Below are 26,136 nucleotides of genomic sequence, written 5' to 3' on the forward strand. Positions count from 1 at the left end.
CCTTTTTTCAGAATTTGTTTTGAAGTTTGGAAATTGTCCTGGTTCAGGTTTTAGAAAAGCATGGCAAATGTTTTAGTTTGAGCTGAATTTAAGTTGACAATGTTCCGTTAAATAATTGTGGGCCTAATTTGGCAGCCATTGCTTGAGCCACTAGCCTATTGGACCTGATTTTTCTGTCACTTACACTGGTTTTACACCAGAGTAACTCAGTTATTCCTGCACTACAGCAGTGTCAGTAAGGAGAGAATCAGGATCAGTGGCATCAGTGGACATTTTGTTTGAACAAGGAGTACAGAAGTAGCCCATTAAAATATGGGCCCTGCTCTCATATCAGGATTTGCTAATAGTACACCTGTGCGTTGATTAAAATGGGCATGAGGGTCAGCATTAGCATATGCCAAAGCAAGTTGAGGGCCAAGGACTCCAGAAATGTAAAGCTAAGCCAAAGGAATCAATCTCACTGAGGTCTAATATCTAAAACAAACTTGAAGCTTTTTCCAATCTGCTTTTTAATTGTGAATGGACAATTTAAAAAAGTGAAAAGTTACTTGTTTTCCTAAATCTCATAATTAAAAAACAGCTTGTTTGCTTGATCTCAAACTTACTCTCTTCTGGTATAAGACTAAGCCTATGAAATTTCAAGCAATTAAAAAGCCTTCGGGCTTGCTTACTCTGGTTTGGCTCCAATGTAACGGGCCAGTTTTCAATACTGGAATGATACAGGTTTTTTCTTTAATGTATACCTTTGCCATGTTCCCAAAGTTGAGTATAGCATAACAGTTATTTTAAATTACATTTTAAGATGGAACATTGTTAGTTTGTGTGTTATCACATGTATCCTATTTGAAGTAGTTTAATGCATTTTCTGGTGATAATAGCTATTGTTACATAAAATTAAATTGTGCTGCATCTTCAGAGTTGCTTTTCAAATTTCTTTACAAGTACCTTAAAAAAGATATAGTTCAATCTATCATCACATTCTCCTCACATTCCAAATAGCTATATAGCCTCAACACAACCTAAATTATATAAAGAATCCTTATTTGACATATTGTTTTAAATTTCATTACCGCTTTCTTCACTCTCTGTCATAATTGTGTAAAGATCTGGTTGTAAATTTGAATTGGGAATGCATTCAGCATAGAGACTCTATTGCCTCTCTGCTTATATGGTACATATCTCATACCTGCCTCACTGCAGTAAGTGTGGTGGTTTCAGCATGAAGCTCACTGAGAGGTAAGTAGCTCAACTTTTTTCTTTTTCGTAAAAATAATCCCAAAACCCGAAACTCTACGATTTGTAACGTCTGTTCAGGAAAGGAAAAGAACCATATAAAAGGATGTCTGAATCACTTGAATTCTCATACAGGATTCCCACCCAAAGCAACAATGAGGATCTGAAGGTGGGGTGCAAAGTGGAGTCAGCAATGAATTCTTCTGTGAGGAAATGTAGAGTCCTTCAGTTCAAGTACCTGTTGTGCCTCCTGTGGTAAAAATATTTATCAGCAAATAAAGAGCAGCAAGATGTAGTGGAATTCTTGTACATAGGGTTTGGGAGTCATATACCAGACACTTAAAAGTGAGTATGAAGAAATTTCACAGTGTTTAATGTTATGTCTAAATATTTTATTCAATACCTCAACCCAAAAATGAGAGGTAAGAGGTCTGTTCATGTATCCAATGGAATGCTACATCATACACACTATCAAATAGGATGTATATAACAATATTTTACTCATCAGTTTTACTGGGTAAGCCAAGTCACTGCCATATATTGTTGTAACTGATACAATATTTTGGAAGAAAAGAGAGGAGAAATTTTGCTACATGTTTTTGCCTTAGGTAAACACTGTACATATGAATACTGTAAAACTTATTTCACACAGCATGTTCAGTGAATCAGAAAAACAAACACAAGAAAAAACATTTTAATCTAGATTTGCAGGAGGATTTCCTCTTGTACTTTTATTATTCGAAATACTTTTTTAGTTTCTATGCTAACCCTATTTTAGCACTTGAATTTGATGTCATAAATGCATATTTTTATATACACACACACTATTTACCATCTACTTTCAAGTCATGTTAACTAGAAATTGGCTGTGAATTTTAGTGACATTTTCTGCCTATGTGCTAAGTCAATGACCTATTAAGTATGTTGACAAGCAATTTATATACCTGATGACTTCACATTTCAGATGGAACTACCATATATGTTTCCTGTTACTTATTTATGTAAAAATTCATAATTGAATATGTAAAGTGTTAATTTTGTTTAAATGATTTGAATTCAAATATTTAAACTATGTAATACTTTCTAAAGGAACAATTAAGCATTTGATGAGAATGTCTGCTCAACGTTTCACATAATGCAAAAGGACAAATGATATTTTTTAAATCAATGATGATTTAAGTATATTCGTATAAGAATGTAGATGTCTTTTAGCTTTATGAAATTGACAGCTCCATTCTGAAACTTTGATTAAAAAAGGATTTGCGTTTTTAGAAATAAAAAAATAAAATAGGCATATCTTAAAAAAAAAAAAAAAAAAAGATTGAGAGAAAAGAAATCCTGATTGTTACCACTAATGAAATAGCTGATGACAAAATAGTAGTCTTTTTGATTTTGATCACAAAAAATAAACTGGTGGTGACAGGTTATGATGGATAGATTTGACATCCTGGCAAATCACTGTCATTGATTCAATTATTCTAATTCAGAATAAAAGCTGTATACAGTATGTGTTTATGCTACAGTGGAGTTTTTTAAGTGATTGACATTCATCATATTAGTTAGACAGTTTTAAAAGCTATGTCTTTGTTTTACACACAGTGTTGTCAAGAACAAATAAAGTAAAACCTGGATTGTATAAAAAAAGCAAGCCATTTAATCAACTTTTTAGTTTGCACCTCATCAAAAGACATTAACATTATTTGTATTATATTAAAATGTTATTTGAAAAGTCAATTTCACTCTAGCCATATTATATCCCCTTATAAAGATTGAATTTTGAAACCATAAGGTAGTCCAAAATCTGGTTTGGAAGTTCCATGGATGACAATATACCTCCCGTCAAAACGAAATAAATCAGAAATAATACAAAATCATTTAATTTACAGATCAGCACTGCCAAGTATTCCAAATACAAAGTAATATATAGGAGATGTTTTAAAATATATTTAGTGATTTTCCATTCAGATATATGTACACACATGCACACAAAATATTCATAAGTTCACAAATAGTGTACATGAGGGTATGGAAACCTGAGCTAGTTTTATTTTCTGTTCTGTTTTAGACCAGCATTCTGTGATTCTCTTCCCCAAGCTCCAATGCACTCTTCTGGTTTTCTAGCATTAATGTAGCTGTCAGTTTGAATTTCAATCTTGAATTATGTCTGTTGACATAATTTCATAGTGTTGACTTCAATTGTTTAGGATTACTGTTTTGAACTACACAAGGAAATCAATTCTTTTTTCTATGTTTAGTAAATTCCACTCAAGTGCATTTTAATACATTTATTAACCCATAAGGCAAACTAATTACCTATAATATATTCTTACTATGGAAAAATTCTTTATCAGTTTAATTATTGACATAGTAGCACACATATGAAATACTGCAATACATTTTTAAATGTACTGTTTATATATCTTGTAAAACAATGTCATCTACTTTTGTTTTGAACAATAATAATATTTTAAGATATACAACATTATTTTTCCAATTAATAATTGTTAAGTTTTCCTTTAAAATAATATGTGATAATGAATTCCTTTATGTCATTTACTGATGTTCACAATACTGTCTAATTTACATTTTACATTTATAATCAATGTTTAATACAATCATGTTGAACAGACACATTTAGCTTGTGCAAAAACAACACATTTGCTATTGTTTTGAATTTTAACAATAAAATAATTTTAATATTTTATGACAAAAAAATTTGCAAAATAACAGTGCAATGCATCATTTTTCAATGTAACAAAACCTGTGTTGCACATGTTTTGTAAAAAAGCAAACAAACAAAAAATGTTTTCAAAGAAATCAGGATGAGAAAATGAGGCAACATCTTACAATGTGTATTTTTAAGGACTGCTGGGTCAAATCATTAAGAAAAATATTTTCATAAGTCATTAACAGTCATAATTAGAGTGACATATAAATCTGAGTGAAACTGCTAAGTAGAAATCACTAGAAGTCCAGGTGCTTCTTGCCTATGGCCATAGCACCACATCCTGAGCTCAGCAGTTTGGTGGATTCTGCCAGATCCTGTTTGCTTGAGCGGCTCACTGTGTCTGACAAGTCTGGAGGCAAATGTAGTCGCTGTGGCAAGAGATTTTCAGGAGAGAGTGGGGGAGAGAAAGAGAAAGACAGAACAGAACAATTGTAATTAAATTTCTTTAGATAGCATATTTCAAAATGCATTCCTATTCTCTGCTGATCAACATTTATCTCACATATCCAATACTTGTTACAACTGTTTTTCAAACTGGTATCCAGATAAATATGTGTTTCAAATGATGTCTTTACAAAATCTGTTATTTTGCAAAATTGGATTAGATTTTCCTCATAAACATTTCTGAAGTGAAAATCCAAGTTTGCAAAATGTATCTAGTTGTAACTGTGGGCCTGATCCTTCATTTCTTGAAGTAAATGGCAATTTTGCTTGAGTATCAACAGCAAGATTGAGCCTTGTAATTGATATCTCATTATAATATAAGTATATTTGTTCTCTCAAACATTCTACACAAATTATGTCTAGTGGCTGAGCTTAAAGGCAATAAGCAGTATATCACTGATGAAGAATACAGAAATCACACTGATTATAATATAACATGAGAAGCTAAAGCTATTTACTCTGCTTCGAAATCTTAATAAGAATACTTTGTATTTCTATGGCATATTCCATCTGTGTTTAGATTTATACACAAATTAAATCTTGCAATACCTCGTGAAGTAGTAAGCACTGTTAAATCTACTCTACAGATGAGGAAACTGAGGCAGGGAGATTATATAGTTTGTTCACAATCACATAGTTCTTGTTCAAGAAACCAGGTGCTATTTGTTCTCTCCTTCCTAATTATGTTAAATAAAAATGTTTTAACTCTTAGAGTTCTTTGAAATGGAATATATGTGCTAATTCTGACATTATCCGATGATGAGAGAAATGGAAAACCTGCCTTATGAGATAAGACTCAAAGGACTTGGCTTATTTAGCCAAACCAAAAGAAGGCTGAGGGGAGATATGATTGCTCTCCATAAATACATAAGAGTGATAAATACCAAGGAGGGAGAGGAATTATTTAAGTTCAGTACCAGTGTGGACACAAGAATAAATGGATATAAACTGGCCATCAGGAAGTTTAGATTTGAAATTAGACAAAGATTTCTAACCATCAGAGGAATGAAGTTCTGGAACAGCGTTCCAAGGGGAGCAGTGGGGGACAAAAAACCTAGCTGGCTTCAAGATTGAGCTTGATAAGTTTATGGAGGGGATGGTATGATGGGACAGCCTAATTTGACAATCAACTGATTTTTGACTACTAGCAATAAATACGCCCAATGGCTTGTGATGGGATGTTAGATGGGGTGGGTTCTGAGTTACTACAGAGAATTCTTTCCCAGGTGTCTGGCTGGTGAGTCTTGCCCACATGCTCAGGGTTTAGCTGATTGCCATACCTGGCAGAAACCCTGGGGATTTTTCACCTTCCTCTGTAGCATGGGGCACAGGTCACTTGTTGGTGGATTCTCTGTATCTCGAAGTCTTTAAACCATGATTTGAGGACTTCAATAACTCAGTCATAGGTTAGGGGTTCATTAGAGGAGTGGGTGGGTGAGGTTCTGTGGCCTGTTTTGTGCAGGAGGTCAGACTAGATGATCATAATGGTCCCTTCTGACCTTGAAGTCTATGAGTCTATTATTATTTAACTGTTGGAAAAAAAGGCACAATCTAAAACCATGCTGTAGTTTTTCTGCCCATTTTGTGAGTTAATGGCTCACTTTGAGGGTGATAGTGAAATAGTGAAACAGGTCACAGCCGTTCAGAAGAGAGGTAACAAAATAACTTTTACATATGTAGTTGAAGTGATTTATAAAATTGACATTATGAAAGGAGAAAATTCAATAGCAGGCAAAGGCTGATCTGTGTGGCTATCCAGTTTAAATTTACAGTTCTCATGACAGCCGAATAGCAATGAGAAAGGGTCAGTGGATGTTGTCAGACCCAAGAGATTTATGTACATTCTTATTCACTGTTTTCCTGACCTATGTTTTTTTTACATTTAAGTTGTAGCTTTAAAATATATAAATTTTCCCTTTATTCTGTACCTTCTTGACAATTTTGAAGACTCTTCTTCACAGAAACTTAGCAAAACCAACAGAAAAGCAGCAAACAAAAAGTTTTTTTTAAAAATAATAGAATCATAAAAATATTGGACTGGAACAGACGTAGAGAAGTCAGCAAGTCAGCCATCTGCTCTGTGGCAAGACCAAGTAAACCAAACCATCCCTGACAGGTGTTTGCCCAACCTGTTCTTAAAAATCTCCAATAACGGGGATTCTAGAATCTCTTAGGGAAGCTTATTCCACAGCTTAACTACTTGTATAGTTAGAAAGTTTTCCCTAACATCTAACCTAAATCTCCCTTGCTGCAGATGAAGCCCATCCATTCTTGTCCTACTTTCAGAGGACATGGAGAAGAATTAATCTCAATCCTCTTTAGAACAGTCCTTAACAAATTTGAAGACTTATCAGGTCCCCCCAATCTTCATTTCTCAAGACTCAACATGCCCAGTGTTTTAACCTGTCCTCAAAAGTCTGATTTTCTAAATCTTTTATCATTTTTGTTGCTCTTCTCTCGGCTTTCTTCCATTTGTCCATATCTTTCCTAAAGCGTGGCATCCAAAACTGGAGACAGTACTCCACCTGAGGCCTCATCATTGTCTAGTAGACTGGGACAATTACTTCCCGTGCTTAGGACAACTAACTCCTTCCATATGACATTCCTGCTAATACGCCACAGAATATTAGCCTTTTTTTTTGAAAAAATGCATCACATCGTTGACTCATATTCAATTTCTGATCCACTATAACCCCCAGATCCTCTTTAGACCAATTCTCCAAAATTTGTCATTTTGAATTCTAATCCTGTCTTCCAAAGTGCTTCAAAGCCCTCCCAGCTTGGCATCATCCGCAAATTTTATAAGCATGTTCTCGACTCCATTATTAAATCATTAACAAAAATACAGAATAGTGCCAAACTCAGGACTGACCCCATGAGACCCCACTAGAGCCCTCTTCCCAGTTTGACTTGTACAGGCGTAAATACCTGCCCTTTCCTGGTTACTATGCGGCCAGTCCGCCATCCAATCTAGTATTCAGTAGCTAAGATAATCTAAAATCAAGATCTAACCTATAAGTAATATTTATTATTCAATTAATTTTAAAATTAAATTAAATTACATGAAAGGACAGTTAAACATAGTCAACAGGTCAATAGTATGAAAACTAAAGCCCATTGATAAAATTTAAAATATGGAGAATAAATATATCTATATCTAAAATATATCTAAAATCCACAGGATACACGAAATGAATGTTCGGGTTCACTGTTTATCGCTAAAAAGAGCCAACATATCCGTCGTAGCATACATAGCAAGTCTGCACACACTTTCTTTAAAACTTTTAAATTTATCAATACCTAAAATTTTAAAAATTTCATCATTTCTTTCACTCCATTTTCCTCTCGCCCCAACCACAAATCCAAAAAAGTGGATGATCTTCCCACCAGTGAGCTGCAGCACCTCCTCCTCCAACTCAGAGTAGGATGCCTCCTTCTCAATGTGGGCTGCCTCCACACTGTCAGCGTTGTCTTCCCATCTAACTGTGACATCCACAACGGCTACCACTCCTTCCTTTTCAATAATGAGGTCGGGTTTTCTCAACTTCCCTTCTTTATTATGAAGGTAAGGTTCAATCCAAATTTTACATCCTTTATTTCCTACTTTATCAATTAGTGCTTTAACTATCCTATTATGTCTTTTAATTCTTGCTTCTTTCATTTTTATGCACTGACCAGAGATATGAGGAATTGTCTCTTTGACCTTACCACACCATCTACATAACCCTTCCTCCATCTTCCGTCCTCTTGCTAGAGCTTCCCTGGTGGGAAAAACATTCGCTCTCGTTTGCAATGCCGCAATCAGAGAGGAGGACTTGGCCAAGCAAGGATATTTTAAAAACGAATTACTAATACCATCATTTTTAAAATATTTAATACCAATTCCCTGACATCTTAAATTACTCCATTTTAAAAACTCTTCCTCTCTCCACGTTTTAGGATTAGCCGTTTTAGCACTATATATTAAAATTTTCTCCACTAAATTTTCCCCAGCATATAAAAACGAGAAATCTATCCAATCATCTTTGGAGACAATATGTCTCCTCCATTTACGAATTAACATGTTTGGAATTTGGGTACTAAATTTTGTAACTGCTAAACCCCCATCTCTAGTTCTAGCACAGAATAGCCCGTCAGTTGTACACTGGGGAAGATGTAAAATCTTTTTAAGAGTGTTCCTAACTAAAACATCTAATTCATTTAACATATAAAGTGGCGGCTCGATTAAAAGTAATTCATAAAAAACTCTCGTTAAAATGTAAACTTTTAAAATTATCAATTTCTGCGCAGGTTTTAACGGAGCCTTACATAAACTTTCACACCAATCAATTAATTTTTCCTTAGGGGAATTATTAGCCACTCCCACACATGGATCTATTCTTGCACCTAGATATCTTTCAGACTCACCAGGTTGAATATAATCAATTAATTCATCACCTAATCCCCATTTATCTTTTGGGTTGATAACATATGTTCCCATGCTTGGGAAAATATGAAAGCCCTTTGTCTTTTTAACATTTACTTTTAAACTTGAATTTTTACAAAACTGATTAAGAATTTTTTAATTCTTAACCATCCCCTTATAGGACCTACTTAATATAGCGATATCGTCGGCAAAGGCCAATGAAGTTATCTTTCTACCCTGCACTATAAAACCATCTCCTTCATCTTCCAATTTATATAAAAGAGGGTCCATGGCTATATTAAATAAAATAGGGGAGAGCGGATCACCTTGCTTAACTCCACTCTTAATTAAAATAGGTTCTGTCTTATCCTCACCAACACTAATTTCAGTGTAGCAATCTGTATACAAATCCTTTACAATATCAATAAAACTCTCTGATATCCCAAATCTCTTTAACCCCTTTAAAATGTGACCATGGCCAACCGAATCAAATGCCTTAGCAAGATCAATAAAAACAACAGCTATTTCGTCTTTATTTTTCTTGGCCCCTTTAATTAACTTTTCTAAAATCGATATATTTTCCTCACAGCCAGAGGCTGCGATAAAACCTTTTTGTCTGGGGCATAATTTAACAGCACTTGATAATCTTTTAGCTAAAATTTTTGTATACAACCTAATCCAAATCGAACCAATAGTCAATGGCCTCCAAGATGATATTTTCTTCAACTCTTGTGGATCCTTGACTTTAGGAATTAGGATTGTACGATTGCCTTTAAAACACTCTGGAATCTGTCTATTTAAAAACCAAATATTAAAAATCCTTACTAAAATCCTACTGTCTAAATTATAAATATCCCATAAATCCTTAACCTTAATTCCACCTGGTCCAGGAGCACTACTATTATCAATCTCTCTTAAGGCTTCTCTAATTTCATCAACTGATAAAGGCCAATTTAAAATTTCATTATCTACCACTTCTTTTACTTTTGGCCATCCTCTGGTATTCCCATGTCCTTCTCTACCCAAAATTTCTTTATAATAGGTTTCAATCTCCTTAACTGCTATCTTACATGTCGCTTTATCAGGTTCTCCCATAATGATCCTAGCCAACCTTTTCTTATCTTTTTCAAAGAGGGTTTGATAGAATCTAAATTTAGCTTTTCTCCCAGCATATTTTCTATTTCTATTATATTTATCAGGAGGCTTACCCACTTTTCTTCCTTGTTTCCCATTATCATTCTGTATATTATTTTCTTTATTATTTTCCAAATTCTCTACATCTTCATGAGGAGAGTTCATCAACAATTTACATAATTCCTCAAATAATCCCCAACCTTCTGCTACAGTGGCAGAAGCATTTAATTGCTGTTCAATAAAATCCAATTTCTCTAAAATACGAGCCCCATTACACCTAACTCCTGTTAAAAACCTATCAATTAAAATTGTATCTTTTAAAGGTTTAATTTTCTCACGTGGAGGAATATCTTCTAAAATATCTCCCATCCTGCCCTCTTCCCATAAAACCATAGAATCTTCATCCTTTTTAACCTTATTCTTGGCCAGGTCCCTCCTCTTATCTGATATTTGCTTATTTGTTTTTGTTTTTAATTCACTTTCTATACACTTATTAATATTTCTAATCCCTGCATATTTTATTTCAAGCTGAATCAATAATTCAATTTCCTCTTCTGTCCATACCTGAGAGTGACTTGTTTTCCCAACCCTCTAGCTTCCTTTCTTTCCTCATTCCTCACCGCAGGATGCCTATGTCTGATGTGTTGACTCCGCCCCGAGCGAGTGTAGAAGGCAGACCCACAGACCGTGCAGGCATACTTCTTCTCTGAGTTATCCACCTCCTTGGGCCTGCACTTGGGGTAGTGGCAAGCTATGTTATGGAACTGCGAATATTTACCACATTTTTTGCAAATAACTCTTATTGAAGTGCTTTTATGTACATTATTTATATGCTTCGCCCATTTACCGAAACTAGCTAAAATTTGTGAACATATAGGGCAATTAAAACAATCTACGGGATATTCTAAATAAAATATTCCCTCTTTAAATGAACTACTCTCTTTAAAACTAGCTGTATTCATAAAATTTGTATTAAAATTATCTCCTAAAATATTTCTTCTATTTTCCATAGAATCATGTTGTAAATTATTAAAATTGGTATTATTATTATTAAGATTATTAAATTCTATCAAATATGGATCATCAAAAGAATCTAAATATTTGTCATAAAAGCTAGATTTAGAATCAATTATCTTAAGGTCACTATATAAAACATTCGTAAAAGCCATCGGTAAAAGATTAAAATCTAAAACTTGGCTCTCACTAAAATCCTCTTGTTCCTCCCGAACAACACTCTTCTCTCCAACTCAGAGATTAAAATCATCCATAAAACCAGCTATTCCATCTTTTACTCTATCTATAGCATAAGGAGATAGCATCGGTCCGGCTCTATGAATAATACCCCTAATCAATTTAACACTACTAGCCGGGGCGTCGAAACTAGTAGCGGGGGCGTTTTTAACCCAGTCCAGCGCCAATCCGGTATGAAATAAAATTTCTGTTTTCTCCATAGATTTAAAAGATACTACCCTTCACAGGGGGAGGCTTACCCTTACCAGGGGGAGGCTACCCTTTCCAGGGGGAGAAACGGCAGCCTCCCAGGGCCAAAACTCCTCCGCCCAGAGAGGAAACGCGAAGGCGCCAATCATCAGCTGTCTGTAAGCAATTGATAACTACTCTCTCAGTACTGTTTTTCAACCATTTGTGCACACACCTTATAGTAATTTAATTTAGACCACATTTCTCTAGTTTGCTTATGAAAATGTCACGTGAATGTGTCAAAAACCCTACTAAAATCAAGATTATATCACATCTACTGCTTCCCCCCATCCATTAGGTCAGTATCCCTGTCAAAGAAGGAAATTAGGTTGGTTTGGCATTATTTGATTGTAATAAATCCTTGATGGCTATTACTTATAATCCTATGATCCTCTACGTACTTTAAATTGATTAATTATTTGTTCTAGTATCTTTCCAGGTATCAAAGTTAAGGTTGACTCATAATTCCCCAGATCCCCTTAGTACCTATCTTTTAAAAAGGGAACAATGGTTGCCCTTCTCCAGTCCTCTGGGATCTCACCCATCCTCCATGATTTCTCAAAGATAATTGGTTCTGAGATTGCCTAAGGATGAATTTAATCAGACCCTGCCTACTTGAATACATCTGATTTATCTAAAATATTCTTTAACCTGTTATTTCGGCTTGCGTTCCTTCCCCCTTATTATTAATATTAATTGTGTTGAGTATCTGGTCAAATTAACCATTTTAATGAAGACTGATGCAAAATCAGAATTAAACACTCAGCATTCTTGATCTTATTAGCTCTCCTTCCCCCTGTACAATCTGATTGTTAGACTTATTGTTGGATTGCGTGGCTGTACAACTGGAGGTAACTCTAGAGATGGTTTTGGGCTATTTGCCTAACAATCATGCTGGTTAAGCCTTAGGATATTTTATCATTAATCAGTGGGTGCAGCAGTCACTCAAAGCTGTTTGTAGTAGGAAAAAAAGAGAATGTGTGTATTGGGATGTGTGTGTGTCTTCAAGAAGACTAGAGAACACATAGAAGTTATGTGGAGAGTGGAAAGGCATACCCTACTGCTAAAACAGAGTGTGTATATATGCAGTACACTACATATAAAGCATGTAGTGTTATCCAGGGATCTATGTATTCTATTACAGTAAACAGTAGATAGTGTTTGGAGCTGTATGCAGCTATGCAAGGGAAAAAGTTACAAGGTATGTAATGGGATACCTTTTTACTGGACCCACAATTTATGCATTCAGGCCCCAAGAGTCCCTTGTATAATATATTATAAGTGAAAGGTGTAGGCCCAATAAGAAGGTTTTACATTGCAGTAATTTATGAGTTAAATGTTTTAATTTAATTTCTACAACACGGATTAGTGTTTTTTTTCTTTCAATGCTACAAGACAGCTTTTGATGTCACAATATCAGGACCTGAGAAATAGTAAAGGTAAACATACACATTAAAGAGATATGTTTAAATAAATGTATATTTCACCATATTAAAATCAATACTTTCACCCATATGGCACTTGTTGTCTGCAGTTTTCAAAGTGCTTAAAAATATTTCTGTGAGGTATTAAGATCATGGCTGTGGTCATTGTGGCCCTTTTTGATGATGGAAAACTGTGTATCAATTTCCAACAGTGCACTGCTAGGACATCAGAAAAATAGAGAAAAACATCCCTAAATGCTCATTATGTTCAATGGGATGGGGAGGGGGTGGGAGGAACTTTGATAGGGAGGAGAGACAAACATATTGATGAAAATGTGTGAGGAAAGGCATGAGGGAACAAAGGGCTGAAGAATGAAAAGTGACCTGCTTGTGTCTGGCAGGGGGGATCACTGAAGAGTATGTCTAAACAACAGCTAGACATCCACGGCTGGCCCATGTCAGCTGACTTGGATTCACAGGACTTGGGCTGCAGGGCTGTTTCACTGCGGTGTAGACTTCCGGGCTCAGGCTGGAGCCCGGGCTCTAGGACTCTATAAGGCAGGAGGGTCCCAGAGCTCACGCTCCAGCCCAAACCCAGAAGTTTAGACAGCAGTGAAACAGCCCCGGAGCCCGAGTCCCGTGAACCTGAGTCAGCTGGCGCAGGCCAGCCTTGGGTATCTAGTAGCTGTGTAGACATACCCTAAGAGCACAGGAGAGACAGTCTCCCTCCTATCAGTTCAGGTGTCCAGACCTAGGCTTGGTATGGCCCACAGCAGCCCAGAATTGCAGCTGAAGCATGCCCAGTGTGGACAGAATCTTCAGAGAATTTAGCTGCTAAAATCAAAGAAGGGTCTACTGATCATGTGTGAACTGTATTTTTTTCAGAGGCTTATGTCTTGGCTATATTTCAGTGGATTTTCACAGTTTCAGCAAAAGGCACATCCCTGACACAAAGGCCATTTCCTGCCAAATTTTGAGTCCCTGCTCCACAATATGGGGGCACTAAAACCAGAATTATTTAACATGGGCTAAACAACATATTTTTCCTAGTCTCGTTCTGAGAAATACCTTAACTATTTTGACTGAAATTTTCCAAAATAATGCAGCCTGAGGCAAAATACCTGGCTTGGAAATTTTCAACCCAAATGGTTAGTTTACCAAAGTTATAAGCAACTGAAAATAGAGTCTTCTAATGGGAAGCGTCAGACAATCCTAATAAAAGGCAGTACTACCAGCCCCATCTATCATAAAAAAACACCCTACATTAAAAGAAAATTAAAATTTAGTCCAGCACTCAAAAATTAGGAAATTCCAGAATTAAGATTACCCATGCTACATTAATCGTGCCCTCTTGTGTCTATATATTATGATAGTCTTTAATTACAAAATTAATTTTTACCCACTGGGTCATCAGCAGTGTTTAAACCCAGGACCTTCAGAACCACAACGCAGCCTGAGCTAAGGAAATAATTGTCAGCCAAAGTAGGCCATTATCATCTGTATAGACCAGCCCCCTAGAGGGAATATGACCTATATTGCCAGTGCCATAACCATTTCTGATCCAGCAGTGGAATTCTTGGATTCTACTCCTGGCTCCAGGAGGGGAATGTGGCCTAGCAATGAAGGCAGTGATTGTAGGCACCATAGTTAAGCAAACAGTGTTGGCACATTCACTCTGAAAGGCAGTACATCTGAGTGAATAAGACTTTTGTTACAGACCTGGTTTCTATTCCCAACTCCATTTGAAATGACCTTTCAGTTGCTTTATTTGTAAAATGGGGAGAATAATAGGTGTGCACCTCCTAAGGCTGGGATATGAGGACTCAGACCAGGTGTACACTAGAAACTTTTCATGTTATAGTAAATTTGGTAAGGGTATGATTGACATTTCTATACCATAACAAGCCCTAGTGTTGAGGCAATTATACCGGCAAAAGAGTGATTTGCCACTGTTTTACTCAGGGAATTGGTATAAACTGCATCTACACATGGAGAATTTGCCAGTATAGCTAGACCTCAGTTAAGGGTGTTGAACGGCACAGAAATATTAACACTTGTCAACAGATGCAGTGAGACCAGTATTCCTGCTTCAACACCCAGTGACTACAATGGGAATTGAAAACACCCAGAATTTCACAGGATCAGGCCCTAAGTAAGCAATGGTCGTGTAAATGAGTTGCCCACAGTTACACAATGGACATAACAACTGAGCACACAGATATCTGCTCTGAACACACATAGTACAAACTTCTCTCAGATCTGCATTGAGTGAGTCAGTGGCAAAATTAGGAACAGAACCCAAGGGAAGAAGGAGGTCTTGGTGAGGGTCTCTAGGTGCTATTATTATACAAATAAATAAATTATATCTGACTTCCCGTTATGTGCTCTAGCCACGATACACAAACCTTCTGCAAACAATGGTATATTAATTAACACTTCCTTAGTGAAATAACCAGTGAAATCTGCTATAGATACTATGTAGTACCAATATTAAAAATTTGGTTCATAAAGTTATTTTTTCACACTTGAAAAACCATTTACTGTAGTTATCTATACTGTAGGTGAAACAATCATTTTCACTGGCTAGTTAAACATTAAAATATTTCAGAAATCATAGAACTGACGTGCATTTAACAGAATTGCTTGAGGGCTGCACGGGGATCATCTCTATATGTGCTAGAAAATTGTTTTTAGCAATAAGTTACAACAACATAAATAAAGATAGTAATTCTTGTTCAGATTACTCTGTGACCACTATTATAAATTTTAATATAAATCATTAATTTTGACAAAGAAAGAAGACATTGTCAAGTTGTCTGGAATGGCTGAAGATTGTTAAGACAGGACAGACTGTTAAGAAGCAGGGCACAAACTCGAAACTAGTTGTGAATTCTGTACTTAGATTTCACCAATGAAGTATCAAGTGTAAACTCTTTAGGCACCATAATAGCCTAACCATGGAGTCACAGACAGTCCTCTTGGGTCTACCTTGCTACATAGATAAACTTGCTTTCGTGCTAGATGGTCCCTTACAACAAAAATCACAACAATATTCAGGTTACTCCCAATCCCAAAGGACTGGTCACGTGTCCCAGGGCAATTGCACTTTAGATCTTACATCAAAGACAACTCTTTTTGCTAATCCTATAATAAACCAACTAAAGATTTATTAACTAAGAAAAATAAGAGTTATTTACAAGTGTAAAGTAAGTAAAGACACACAGTCTTAGGTTTCAAAATGTAATAGAAACGAACTCCATAAGTCCTTCAGGGCTAACCTCAGACAAGCACTGGGGATCTTTTGCTTATGCTTAGTAATCCTTGCCTCCGAGTCCAAGCAGCATAAAGAACAGTTTCTTCTTGTCAGAGTTTTTTTATTCCCTTCCCCAGGAATTCAAGCTGATGGGCTTAGTCCACATGCATGTCTTCTCTTCATGGATGTAGGGCAGGAGCAATCAACAAAGTCTTTGGTCCTCTGAGGTGCCACATTAGTTTATCTGGTGTTTATGGGCCTTTTTTTTTTTTTTTTGTTGGACAGGAGATAACAACTGTGTTATCAACTAGTAACAACTAGTACTTCACAGTTGGTAATCCTTCTCTCCTGACTGGTGGTTTATAGTTTCAGAGCAAACACTTAAATATTACCTTATAACATGGAATACAGATATTATAAATGAGCAGCAATTCACAAGCAACTCATAAAGTCTTAACACGAAATACATTTTCATAAACCTAATACCTATTTTAACAATATTAACAGGTGAGCCAGACTGGTTTCCAGCTATGTATTGGTTAGTGTTTAGTTGAGGCCTAGGGGCCTGGGCATGAGTTGGCACATGGTCTGCCAGCTTCACAGGCATAACATGCAAATTACTGAAACTCATCACAAAAGGCAATGGATTTGATTCTCTTCTTATTACCCCATCATAAATTAGGAGTAACTCAACTGAAGTTAACAGATTTATTGTACTCGTTAACCATTGTATTTGGCTATTACCAAGATAGCTCAACATTTTGAAATGTAAGCTTTTTGGCAATAAGATGACAAACCAAACCAATAGTTGTTCTTTTTATTTGGGTCTGTGACTCAAAACTTGGCCAAAAAACCTATCCCATGACTCACTGCATCCCACAATTGTTTTCAGTCACCAGTGGACTGTGGGATTTGGGTTATGGAAAAAAACAACTGGAGAGTTTTGGATGTTGTGAAATAGGGTGAAAGGGAGGGGCACTGGCTGCTGGATGGGGGGAAATAACTGAATACTTTCTCAATGTTTCTCTTTTTGAAAAAGAATTCTTACCATTTTATAAACCTCAAAATATCCACTTCCCATTCTTCTTAGACTGTACTTCCTTGTTATCCCGTTTTCTCTTCTGCATCTCCTTTCTCAGCTATTGGTTGTTATGTTTTCTCCCTACATCCTTTTTCTGTTATCTCATTATTAATGCCCAGGAGCTCCAGCTATCATTAATCAAGACCCAATTGTGCAAGGCACTGTACAAACACAAACTAAAAGACAGTCTCTGCCCCCAAAGAATTTACAATCTAAGTATAAGAGAAGAGACAACTACTGACAGACAGATGTGGAGACTACAAAGAAACAATGAGACTATATTGGTGAGCATGATAGGCAGTGGTGTCAGCACAGTACTGTCTAATTGTTGTCAAGTTTTTTGTAGGCATCATGAAAAGGGGGAATTATAAGGGAGGATTTGAAGGAAGGTAATGAAGTACCTTGTGGATCTTTATGGGGAATTCCTCCCAAGTATGAGGGACAACCCTGGAGAAAGCAGGAAGGTGCTTGTTTGAAAATTTAACAAGTGGGCAATGGAGGCCAGCATTGTTGGCTGATCAGAGGTGGGAACTGACATTTTGACAGTGAATGAGAGATGACAGGTAGGGTGAGGCTAGGCCAAGAAGGGCCTTGAAAGTGAAGATAAGCAGCTTTCGTTTGATGCAATAGAGAAAGGGGAGCCACTGGAGTAATCTAAATAGATATGATAAAAATCTTATATTTATATAGAGCCTTTCATTCAGAAGGATATTTTAAAAGTACACACAAACATGCACACACAAACATGCTGCAGGAATCAGCGTATGTGTCACTTAAATCCCTTAACCTCTGAGATGAAGCATGGTAACAATTTAATTGCACAGGAATATTACAAAACAGTAGAGAGCATGATGTGAAGAATAGTGTATCAAACTCAAACCACGATAGACTTTGACAGAGGCAGAGTGACCAATTTGTAGTTTGGCAGGCACCCTGGGGCTAACACTTCCATTCTAGCAAAAAATTCCATGGATCTTTAATTTGCACAAGTGATCAGTACTTGCACTTTATATCTTATCTGAAAGATGACACCTCCAGAGGCAGTGCCCTCCCCTAATATTATGTATGAGACATTGGTTCTGTATCAACTCAGAGAGAACCTACTGAATCAGCAACACCCCTTTCTTTGCCACCTGGAATTCCCTTTGAGGTACTGTCTCCAAGGCTCTGATCCAGCAATGAGCTCTGCATAGGCAGACCCCCTGAGGCCATGCAGAGCCTCATTAAATGTTGACCACATCCAACTTTGCACATGAGGTTTAAGCATGTGGTGATAGGGCTATAGGGTAAGAGCGCAGCTACAATGCTCTGGGATGAAATCCCAACCCTAACTGAAGACCATGTTAGTTTTGCCATTAACTTCAATGGGACCAGGATTTTAACCCCATTCTGCACAGCAGACTGTAAAACAAAACATACCCAAGTGTTTAGTAAATTTCACTTTTGCAGTTCCACACAGAACGGAGCTGCACACGACCAAGGGCAGGACAAACTTGCAGGCAGGGTGGATGTGGCAGAGGAAACATTGTACAGTGCTCTCTGTAGGAGGACTAGGCAGCTCAATGTAGATATAATTTACATGGAGCTATAAATTAAAAGTCAAAAGATAGATGAACAGTGAAGTTTTACTAATGTTTATGTTAGCACAGAATAATTTCTAAGACATACTGTCAATTTGAATTTTTTGAAATAGACTAATTATTAAAAATTCTAGTTTCTGATATGGCAGCCTTTAAATAGTATGGCCTCAATTCTTCTCTTCAAAATTCCATTTTAAATTATGTTTTGTGTTTTCCACTTCCCTGCCAATGTTCATAAGGATATTTTCATCAAGGGAGAGTGGATAGATCCAAAAGCAACACTGCAAAAGGTACTCATCTGCAATGCGCACTCTTGCTTGCCTGCTAGCCTCTTTAACAGCAGCATTGAGGTACGGCTTCCCAACTTCTAAATTCTGCCCTGGGACCTACAAGGGAGTTCCAGGGAAAGGACGGCAATATTCCTTACTACTTCTGGCTCTCACACAGGTTTCCATTGCTCAATTCCATCCATCAGCTCAATTACTTTGAATAGTACTTTTTTAAAAATCTCAGACTCAAGAATTATTTAATGGATAATAAATTTCCAGGTCTGCTTTTCTGCCTGACCTGGTCAGCATGACTCATACACAAAAGTGTCTATTTACTTATTTTCCCCAGACCATGTGTCATATTCACTCTGATGAATTTTGAATAAACAGTCTAGCTATTTCTTAACAGAAGTGAGCAGAGGAGTGGAGTAACCATAATTAACATTCTATGAAGAGCACCCATTGGTTGGCTGAAAGGGCAAGGTCCAAAGTCTGTATGCAAAATATATATGATCCAAAAGTACCACAAAACTGCTTTCATTCTTGTACCTAGATATTGAGCACCAGAAGCAGGTCATGGGCATTTTATGCTTGGAGCTGCATGGTGGCATCCTATACACTTAAACACATTTTACATTTTTTAAAATAAAAACCCAAAAACAAATCTTTGGGTAATTAAGGAGGTGAAAAAAACCCCTCTCATCTAACAATACAGAGTCAATCTGGAGAAACATGATGCTCAGCAAAATATTCCTTCCTGAATTCCGAAAGGGAAACTAGCTGCTTTAAGCACAACATTAATACAGTTTAAATGCATTAAAGCTGATACAGTCACCTGATTTTTCATTACAGTCATTCATACTACTTGACTCCACTACCAAGTGGGATTCCATTCCATATGCTTACCACTCTTTGTAAAAATAATACTTCCTCTTACATGCATCCCTTCTAATTTTATACCTTTGCTATCCAGTTCTAATCTGTCCAACATCCTCAATTAGATTATCAATCTTAATATTTTAACAACCCTTCACTGCTTTAATTACTTCAGTCAAGTCACCTCTTAATCAATGTATTTTAAGATTAAGTAATTCTAATTTGCTCAATATTTCTTAAATCATTATTAATGATAACATTTAAAATATATCTAGTACAACAATACAATACATATGACTAATGTGTTTGGAAATATTTGAAAGTAGGGTCTGTGCCAATTGGTAACATTTGGCATAGCTTCAATTAAATGAAAAACATGTAGCATTCCAGCTTTTGGCTGCAGCATGCCACCAGTGCTCGGCTAAGCCTGAAGCCACAGCATAAAAGCCATTGTATGTCATTGGTTTATGGACTGAAGAGCTCCTCAATGACGTTTACATGATGTCCTGATGTGCATTTTGCATTTCTAACTTGTGTAGCTAAAGATTAGATAAAAAAAATCCATATTAGCTACACATATTAGCTCAGCAGCACATTATTCCTACCACAGTCAATAACCTATACTTAATGATTTACCTCCAAATCTACCTCTCACTTAGCAAGTACAACAAAGAACATATTAGTCTGTTTGCCAAACTTATCACCATCTTTGGCATTAACACAGAAGACATGCAGATGAGGATTTACATTTTCTCCAGGACAGCAGAGTTTTGTTGAGACAAAGATTTGACATGGAGGCTGCTGTCAACCTTGCTCTTTAGTTGTTACAATGTCAAGCTTTAGTAGAGTTTTATAAAATTTTACAAAGATGTATTAACAAGATACATCGTAACAGCTCCTTTGAAATCAACATACTATGTCAATGCAATGTCTGTTGCCATGTTGTCAGTGTGTATTTAGATTACAATGCATATATACATCGTGGAGCATTTAATTATATTTATATAGGATAAGGTGCACAAAGAAGTAACATAGTATTGATCTGGACATACTGTTAAAAGTAAGGTTCGAACAATTTACATACAAATCTCACAATATCACTGTAAACAAGATGTAAATCATTGCCAATACTACACAGACTAAGAACACTTAATTAACAGCTAATGAGGAACGGAGTTTATTTTAAATGACAAAAAAGTAACATCATGCAAGAAATTCCAAGCTCTCACTGCACTGATTATAAGAGTCATGTCATCATACTCAGGTCTCATCAAGACTAGAGCCATAGCTTAGCCCTGAGGCCCAGTTACAACACAGCTGTCTCTTGACCTACTTACCCATAGTTAAAATCTGTAGTGTGGACAGTACTTATCCATATCCTCATAATGGGGATAACGCCTTGAACAGGCCTGGCTTTTAACTCAATTCTGGGACCCTATTATGTCCTGTTCACATTACAAGTTTTAATATTATTTTAAGTAGGTCAGGGAGCAGTCATATTGTAACCAGGTCCACTGACTGAGTTATAGTAGTGTAGATGAAGTTTTTATTATTTTTTAGTTGTAGTGTAGATGAAGTTTTTATTATTCAGGTATCTGTAACAGAATTACATTTAATCATGATTAATTAAACAAATCTCATGTTAAAGTAAGCACCTCTGGCATATAAATATATATATATATTTTTATTTTTTAGTTGAAGCATAATCTAAACAGCCAAAATGTATTATTGTTAATATCAGCTGTTAAGAGGGAATATTTCCCCCGAGGATAGTTGATAGACAGATCTTTAACTACATATAATATTCCACCTTGTTAATGGCACACTGTCAATATGAAAATATTTTAAAAATATTTACCTATAAAATTAACAACACTTTAGACTATTAAAATTAAAAGATTTTAAAAATGTTATTTAGTTTTCACCATTTGTAATGCTTCACAGGTTGTTCAATGAAAACAGGTAATTTTGACTTTCATTTCTAGGACAATACAGTTCTGGTTTAGGTTTCCAATACTGCAGAAGAATGTTTAAATAATGACATGTCCCCTCCCCCCATCCCGAGGAAAAAAAGACCTTTAATTGACATTAAAAAACATTCATGAAAACATTTTCTTTCATAATAGGTTTTGTAAAATCCCTTTTTTGCAAAACTTATGAGTCTTGATTATAGTATTTGACTCTTCACTACAGCTTTGCAGAATACATGTTTTAGGGAAGAGATAAGCTAATATATGAAACATTTAACAATTAAATTAGTCAGATAAATCACATGGTATTGTTTCTACTTTCTGACCGGATAAGCATGCAAGTATTTAAGTGTGAATACCTATTTGTCAATTTAAAAGTAGATTTCTGCAAATATTGGCACATGCAACTTTGGAAATCTTTTCTGAGACTATGTACCACTAAAATCCAATTGTTTGTGTCTGTGGAAAATGAACCCTGAAGGCATGCAAGATGGCTGAAGAGAATTCATTAAAAAAATTAAGCACACCCCTACAATATGGAAGGGCTGGGAACAGCCAGCACACAAATGATTATGCTGGTTTTATGCCAGCTGGGGATTGCCTCATGCCAGAAGACTCTTCAGCTAACCATTTAGGGCCTGATTTAAAACCCACTGAAACAAATGGGAGTCTTTCAACAAAGATCAGGGCCTCACTGTGCTAGGCACTGTACAATACATTGTAAAATTCAGTCCCTGTCCTGAAGAGCTTACAATCTAAACAGGCAAAGGGCCAGGGGAGAAAAGTATAACATACAAGCAGAGTGAAAAATGTCATCATTTGCAGGTGTCATGTTAGTGCCACAAATTTTTTGTTTACTTTTTTTTTTTTTTTTTAAACATTTTTTCATTGAATTTTTGTTAGGAGGGGATGAGCTAATCAAAAAGACAAATGAAAAGGAGCAGGCATACTGAGGGGCGGGAAGTAAGTGGAAAAAGGAAGGGGAAAAGAGGGAGTGAAGAAAGGATGGAGTAGGAGTTAGCCTGAAGTGAAAAAACTAAGTGTGAGGGGTGGAACAAACAGTCTGACAGCAGAGAGGAAAGAACATTCAGAGTACATATTGTAGTAAACAGTCTGGTGATTTCATCGGTGTCTGAAAGAAGTGGACTGCAACTGCCTCTGTGCTTGCTTCAGCAGGCTGAGTCTCTCTCCTCTGAGTGCATGTAACGGGGCGTTGGTGCTGTGTGGTGTGGAACTTCCCTTGTAAAATCTCACTCTGTGAATCCCGGTGGATGTATGGATAGCCCTGACCGGGGCTCCTGGAACTCTTGGCCTGTTCCCCTTCACTAAGACTCTCCAAAAGACTGCACCAACTCTGTGACTCCCCCAGATTCTTCTCTTCAGAATTCCACACCCTTACCTGTCTGATTTTGTTGCAAGACTCCATCTCTGACCCATCTACAATGTTCCTAGAGCCATTTAATCCAAATCTCATGTGTTATGGAACACACAATACACTCTTGGCCCCACAATAAGTAGATTTTGAATTAAGCAACAGGCAGTTCACTGGAAAAGTGCCAGAATTGCGGGGCCTGATTACTTTGCAGGGCAAGGGAGAAGGTCTCCCTGGTGAAAAAGAGATGTTGGGAGAAGAGCCTCCAGCCTCCCCACCAAATCTATATGCATACATACAAAACTATACATGCAGGTAGGACAAGGAAAGAAAATCTGAGCCCTCCAAAGACATAAGGTTTAGTACAAGAAGAATAGCTTATTGAGAGCCTCAGAAAGTTTCAAATAAGTTGGATAAGCATCTGAACATTTGAGGAGTACATATTGTATCCAAAGCAAACCTGTTGCAGTTCCCTGTCACTTATTAAACTTGTGTCTCAGTTTAAGGATTACTTTGCAATGTTACAGAAAACGCTCATAAATACATTTACAAAATCAAAATGAAATGTTTTATTTGGAGAGCACAAATATAGCGCATAAAGCTGGTAAAAGTGCTTTTTGCCCATGACTAAAACTATCTAGATAGATTTTAACAATTTTTTCCTTACAAAGGGCTCCACTCCAAGACTGATAACATGCATTGCCAAGTTTCAGCTGCAAGTGAATTTTAACACCCGAGTTACCAACTCAGAAAAATAGGGTTTGTAACAGAAATACCAACAGACTCCTAACTTTAACAGTGTTGCCAGCTATTACTTTCATACACACATGGTGTCTTCATATAATTTTGAATATTTTGTTTATAAGTAATATTCTATTCAGTTTTTGAAAAACGTGTTTTCTTTGGAGGGAGAAAGTGGGAGGAGTTTTGAAAATCTGGCAGTAGCCCAGATATAGACTGTTACAGTGCTGCCTCAGCTGATTTTTTCAGGGCCCAAGGATCTTGACAATTTTTGATCCAGGCTTTTATTATAAAAATGAACCAGTTTCATAAACTTTTTGTACATGTATACAAGCACACACATTATATATATGCACACATATATCCATATGTATATATATCCATATTCACATACATACAGCATAAGCAAATGAGAGTGTATTAGTATGTGAATTACTGCTAATAGCATAATGGCCAATGTGTTTGCCTACATAATCCCGCCAATGTATGCAGTTCATTGCTCTATAAAGCACTGAGACACAGTGTATGAACTGTATTGTATAAATGCCAATGTAAAACACACAGACAACATATCCCTGTATAAACCTATTTTTGGAGACCAGTATTATAGGTTTTGCAAGTTGCTGATTATGAAGGAGGAATTTTTAATGGGGCTAAATGTAAGTGTTAGCTGAGGGGTCTTGTTGTCTTATATTGGGATCAGACTTATGCTCAATAGTTCTATTTACTTTTTCAAGCTAGCCAGAATTAGAACATTCCCATTGCTAGGCAGCCTAGTACATCTGTGAAGCATTTCTGGGCATTCAGAGCTGAAACATGTGCTGCCCAAAAGGAGGATTCATTACAGTATATTATTTAGCCCTCAAACCCCCTTCCTCCAAAACAGTGCAAGTTCCTCAGTACCAGGGAATCATCCTTACTTTAAGCAAAAACATATTTACATGACCAGAACACAACAATTAGCACATTGGTAAAGCTCCAGGGATAGGAACAATTTAATAGTTTTTGAAGCAAACTAATTTTCTGGAGCTTTTAATCTTATTTTATTTTGTTTTGCATGCATGGACAAGTTCATCTTTGCTACAGGTATTTTCTAAGCCTGTCTGGCAGGATTATTCTGAGTAGAAAAATAAATTATTTTATTACTTAATGTTTTAAAGTATGATAGAGATGAAAGTGCTACATAAGTGAAATTATTGATTTGTCTTTTAAAATGTATGTATTACTGATATATTGAAAGTATTATTGCTTTATGAACTTCTGTACATTTATAATCAAAGACAGCCAAATAGAATTGCCAATTATGTCTATATTTGCACCAACTCAACTCATGAACTAAATATTTCAGACATGCAGTAATGGTTTTCTTCACTTTTCATGCACCAAACTAAGACAAATGTCACACAAAAAAGGAAAAATACCCGTATCATTTCCTTCCTATACTAAAGATCAGTGCTGATAAACATAGGTACCATATATATATTTCAGCTCTTAAATCTCTTAAATGAAGCTACAGAAGTCATGTCATTCATATTTTAACATCTCATTTGCTCAATAGGAATTAATAGATTGTTCATGTGGTGTATTGTCTAAAAAGACTTTGGTGTTACAGACTTCAACAGTTACCAATGAGTAATTTAAAACCCAATACATTGATCAATCTGTTTAGTTCTGGAAGCCTGCTGTGTCATATTTTACATCAATACTGATTATGTAACTCTCAGTGTAAAAATCATATTGGTGATCAAGCAGTCATGCTGAACTCCCCTTGGCAAACTAGTACAGCAAAACAATTATACAAGGAAAAAGGAACTACTGGATAAGGGCTAAAGGACAGGCCGCATTCATTCAGAACTGTAACTTTTCTTAAGTGAGTTTGTATTTAAGACTTGATTGGTAAAGTGATTTCAATGTTACCTCAATATGGAAATTCTATTTTAAAATCATGAGTTAAATATGAACTACAGGAAATTGATAATTCAAAAGTACCAGATGAAAGTAAACTTTAAACAATAATTAGGGAAAAAACATCTATTTCTACTTGCCTGGATGTTTTGTGGCTTTACCATCTGAAAAGATTTCTACAGATTAGATCAGGAAGAGAAAACTATTTCCTAATGAAACTAAGCTGTATTTCAAGCCTCAGG

At 36.2% G+C, this 26,136-nt stretch overlaps 1 protein-coding gene across 1 annotated transcript in view; it reads right to left on the minus strand.

Annotated features, from left to right (window-relative positions):
* Positions 1–1,620: 1,620 nt before the first annotated feature.
* The window catches only part of ELP4 (elongator acetyltransferase complex subunit 4), a 256,406-nt gene continuing 231,890 nt past the window's right edge, over positions 1,621–26,136 (minus strand). Inside the window, exon 10 of the mRNA XM_067532071.1 lies at positions 1,621–4,329. Within this exon, the coding sequence (XP_067388172.1) occupies positions 4,198–4,329 (132 nt within the window). The 3' untranslated portion in view covers positions 1,621–4,197. The remainder of the gene's footprint in view (positions 4,330–26,136) is intronic.

The sequence above is a fragment of the Emydura macquarii genome, unplaced genomic scaffold (genome assembly GCF_026122565.2).
Source record: "Emydura macquarii macquarii isolate MOO-44397 ecotype Brisbane River unplaced genomic scaffold, CSIRO-AGI_Emac_v2 contig_3240, whole genome shotgun sequence".
NCBI lineage: Eukaryota > Metazoa > Chordata > Testudines > Chelidae > Emydura > Emydura macquarii.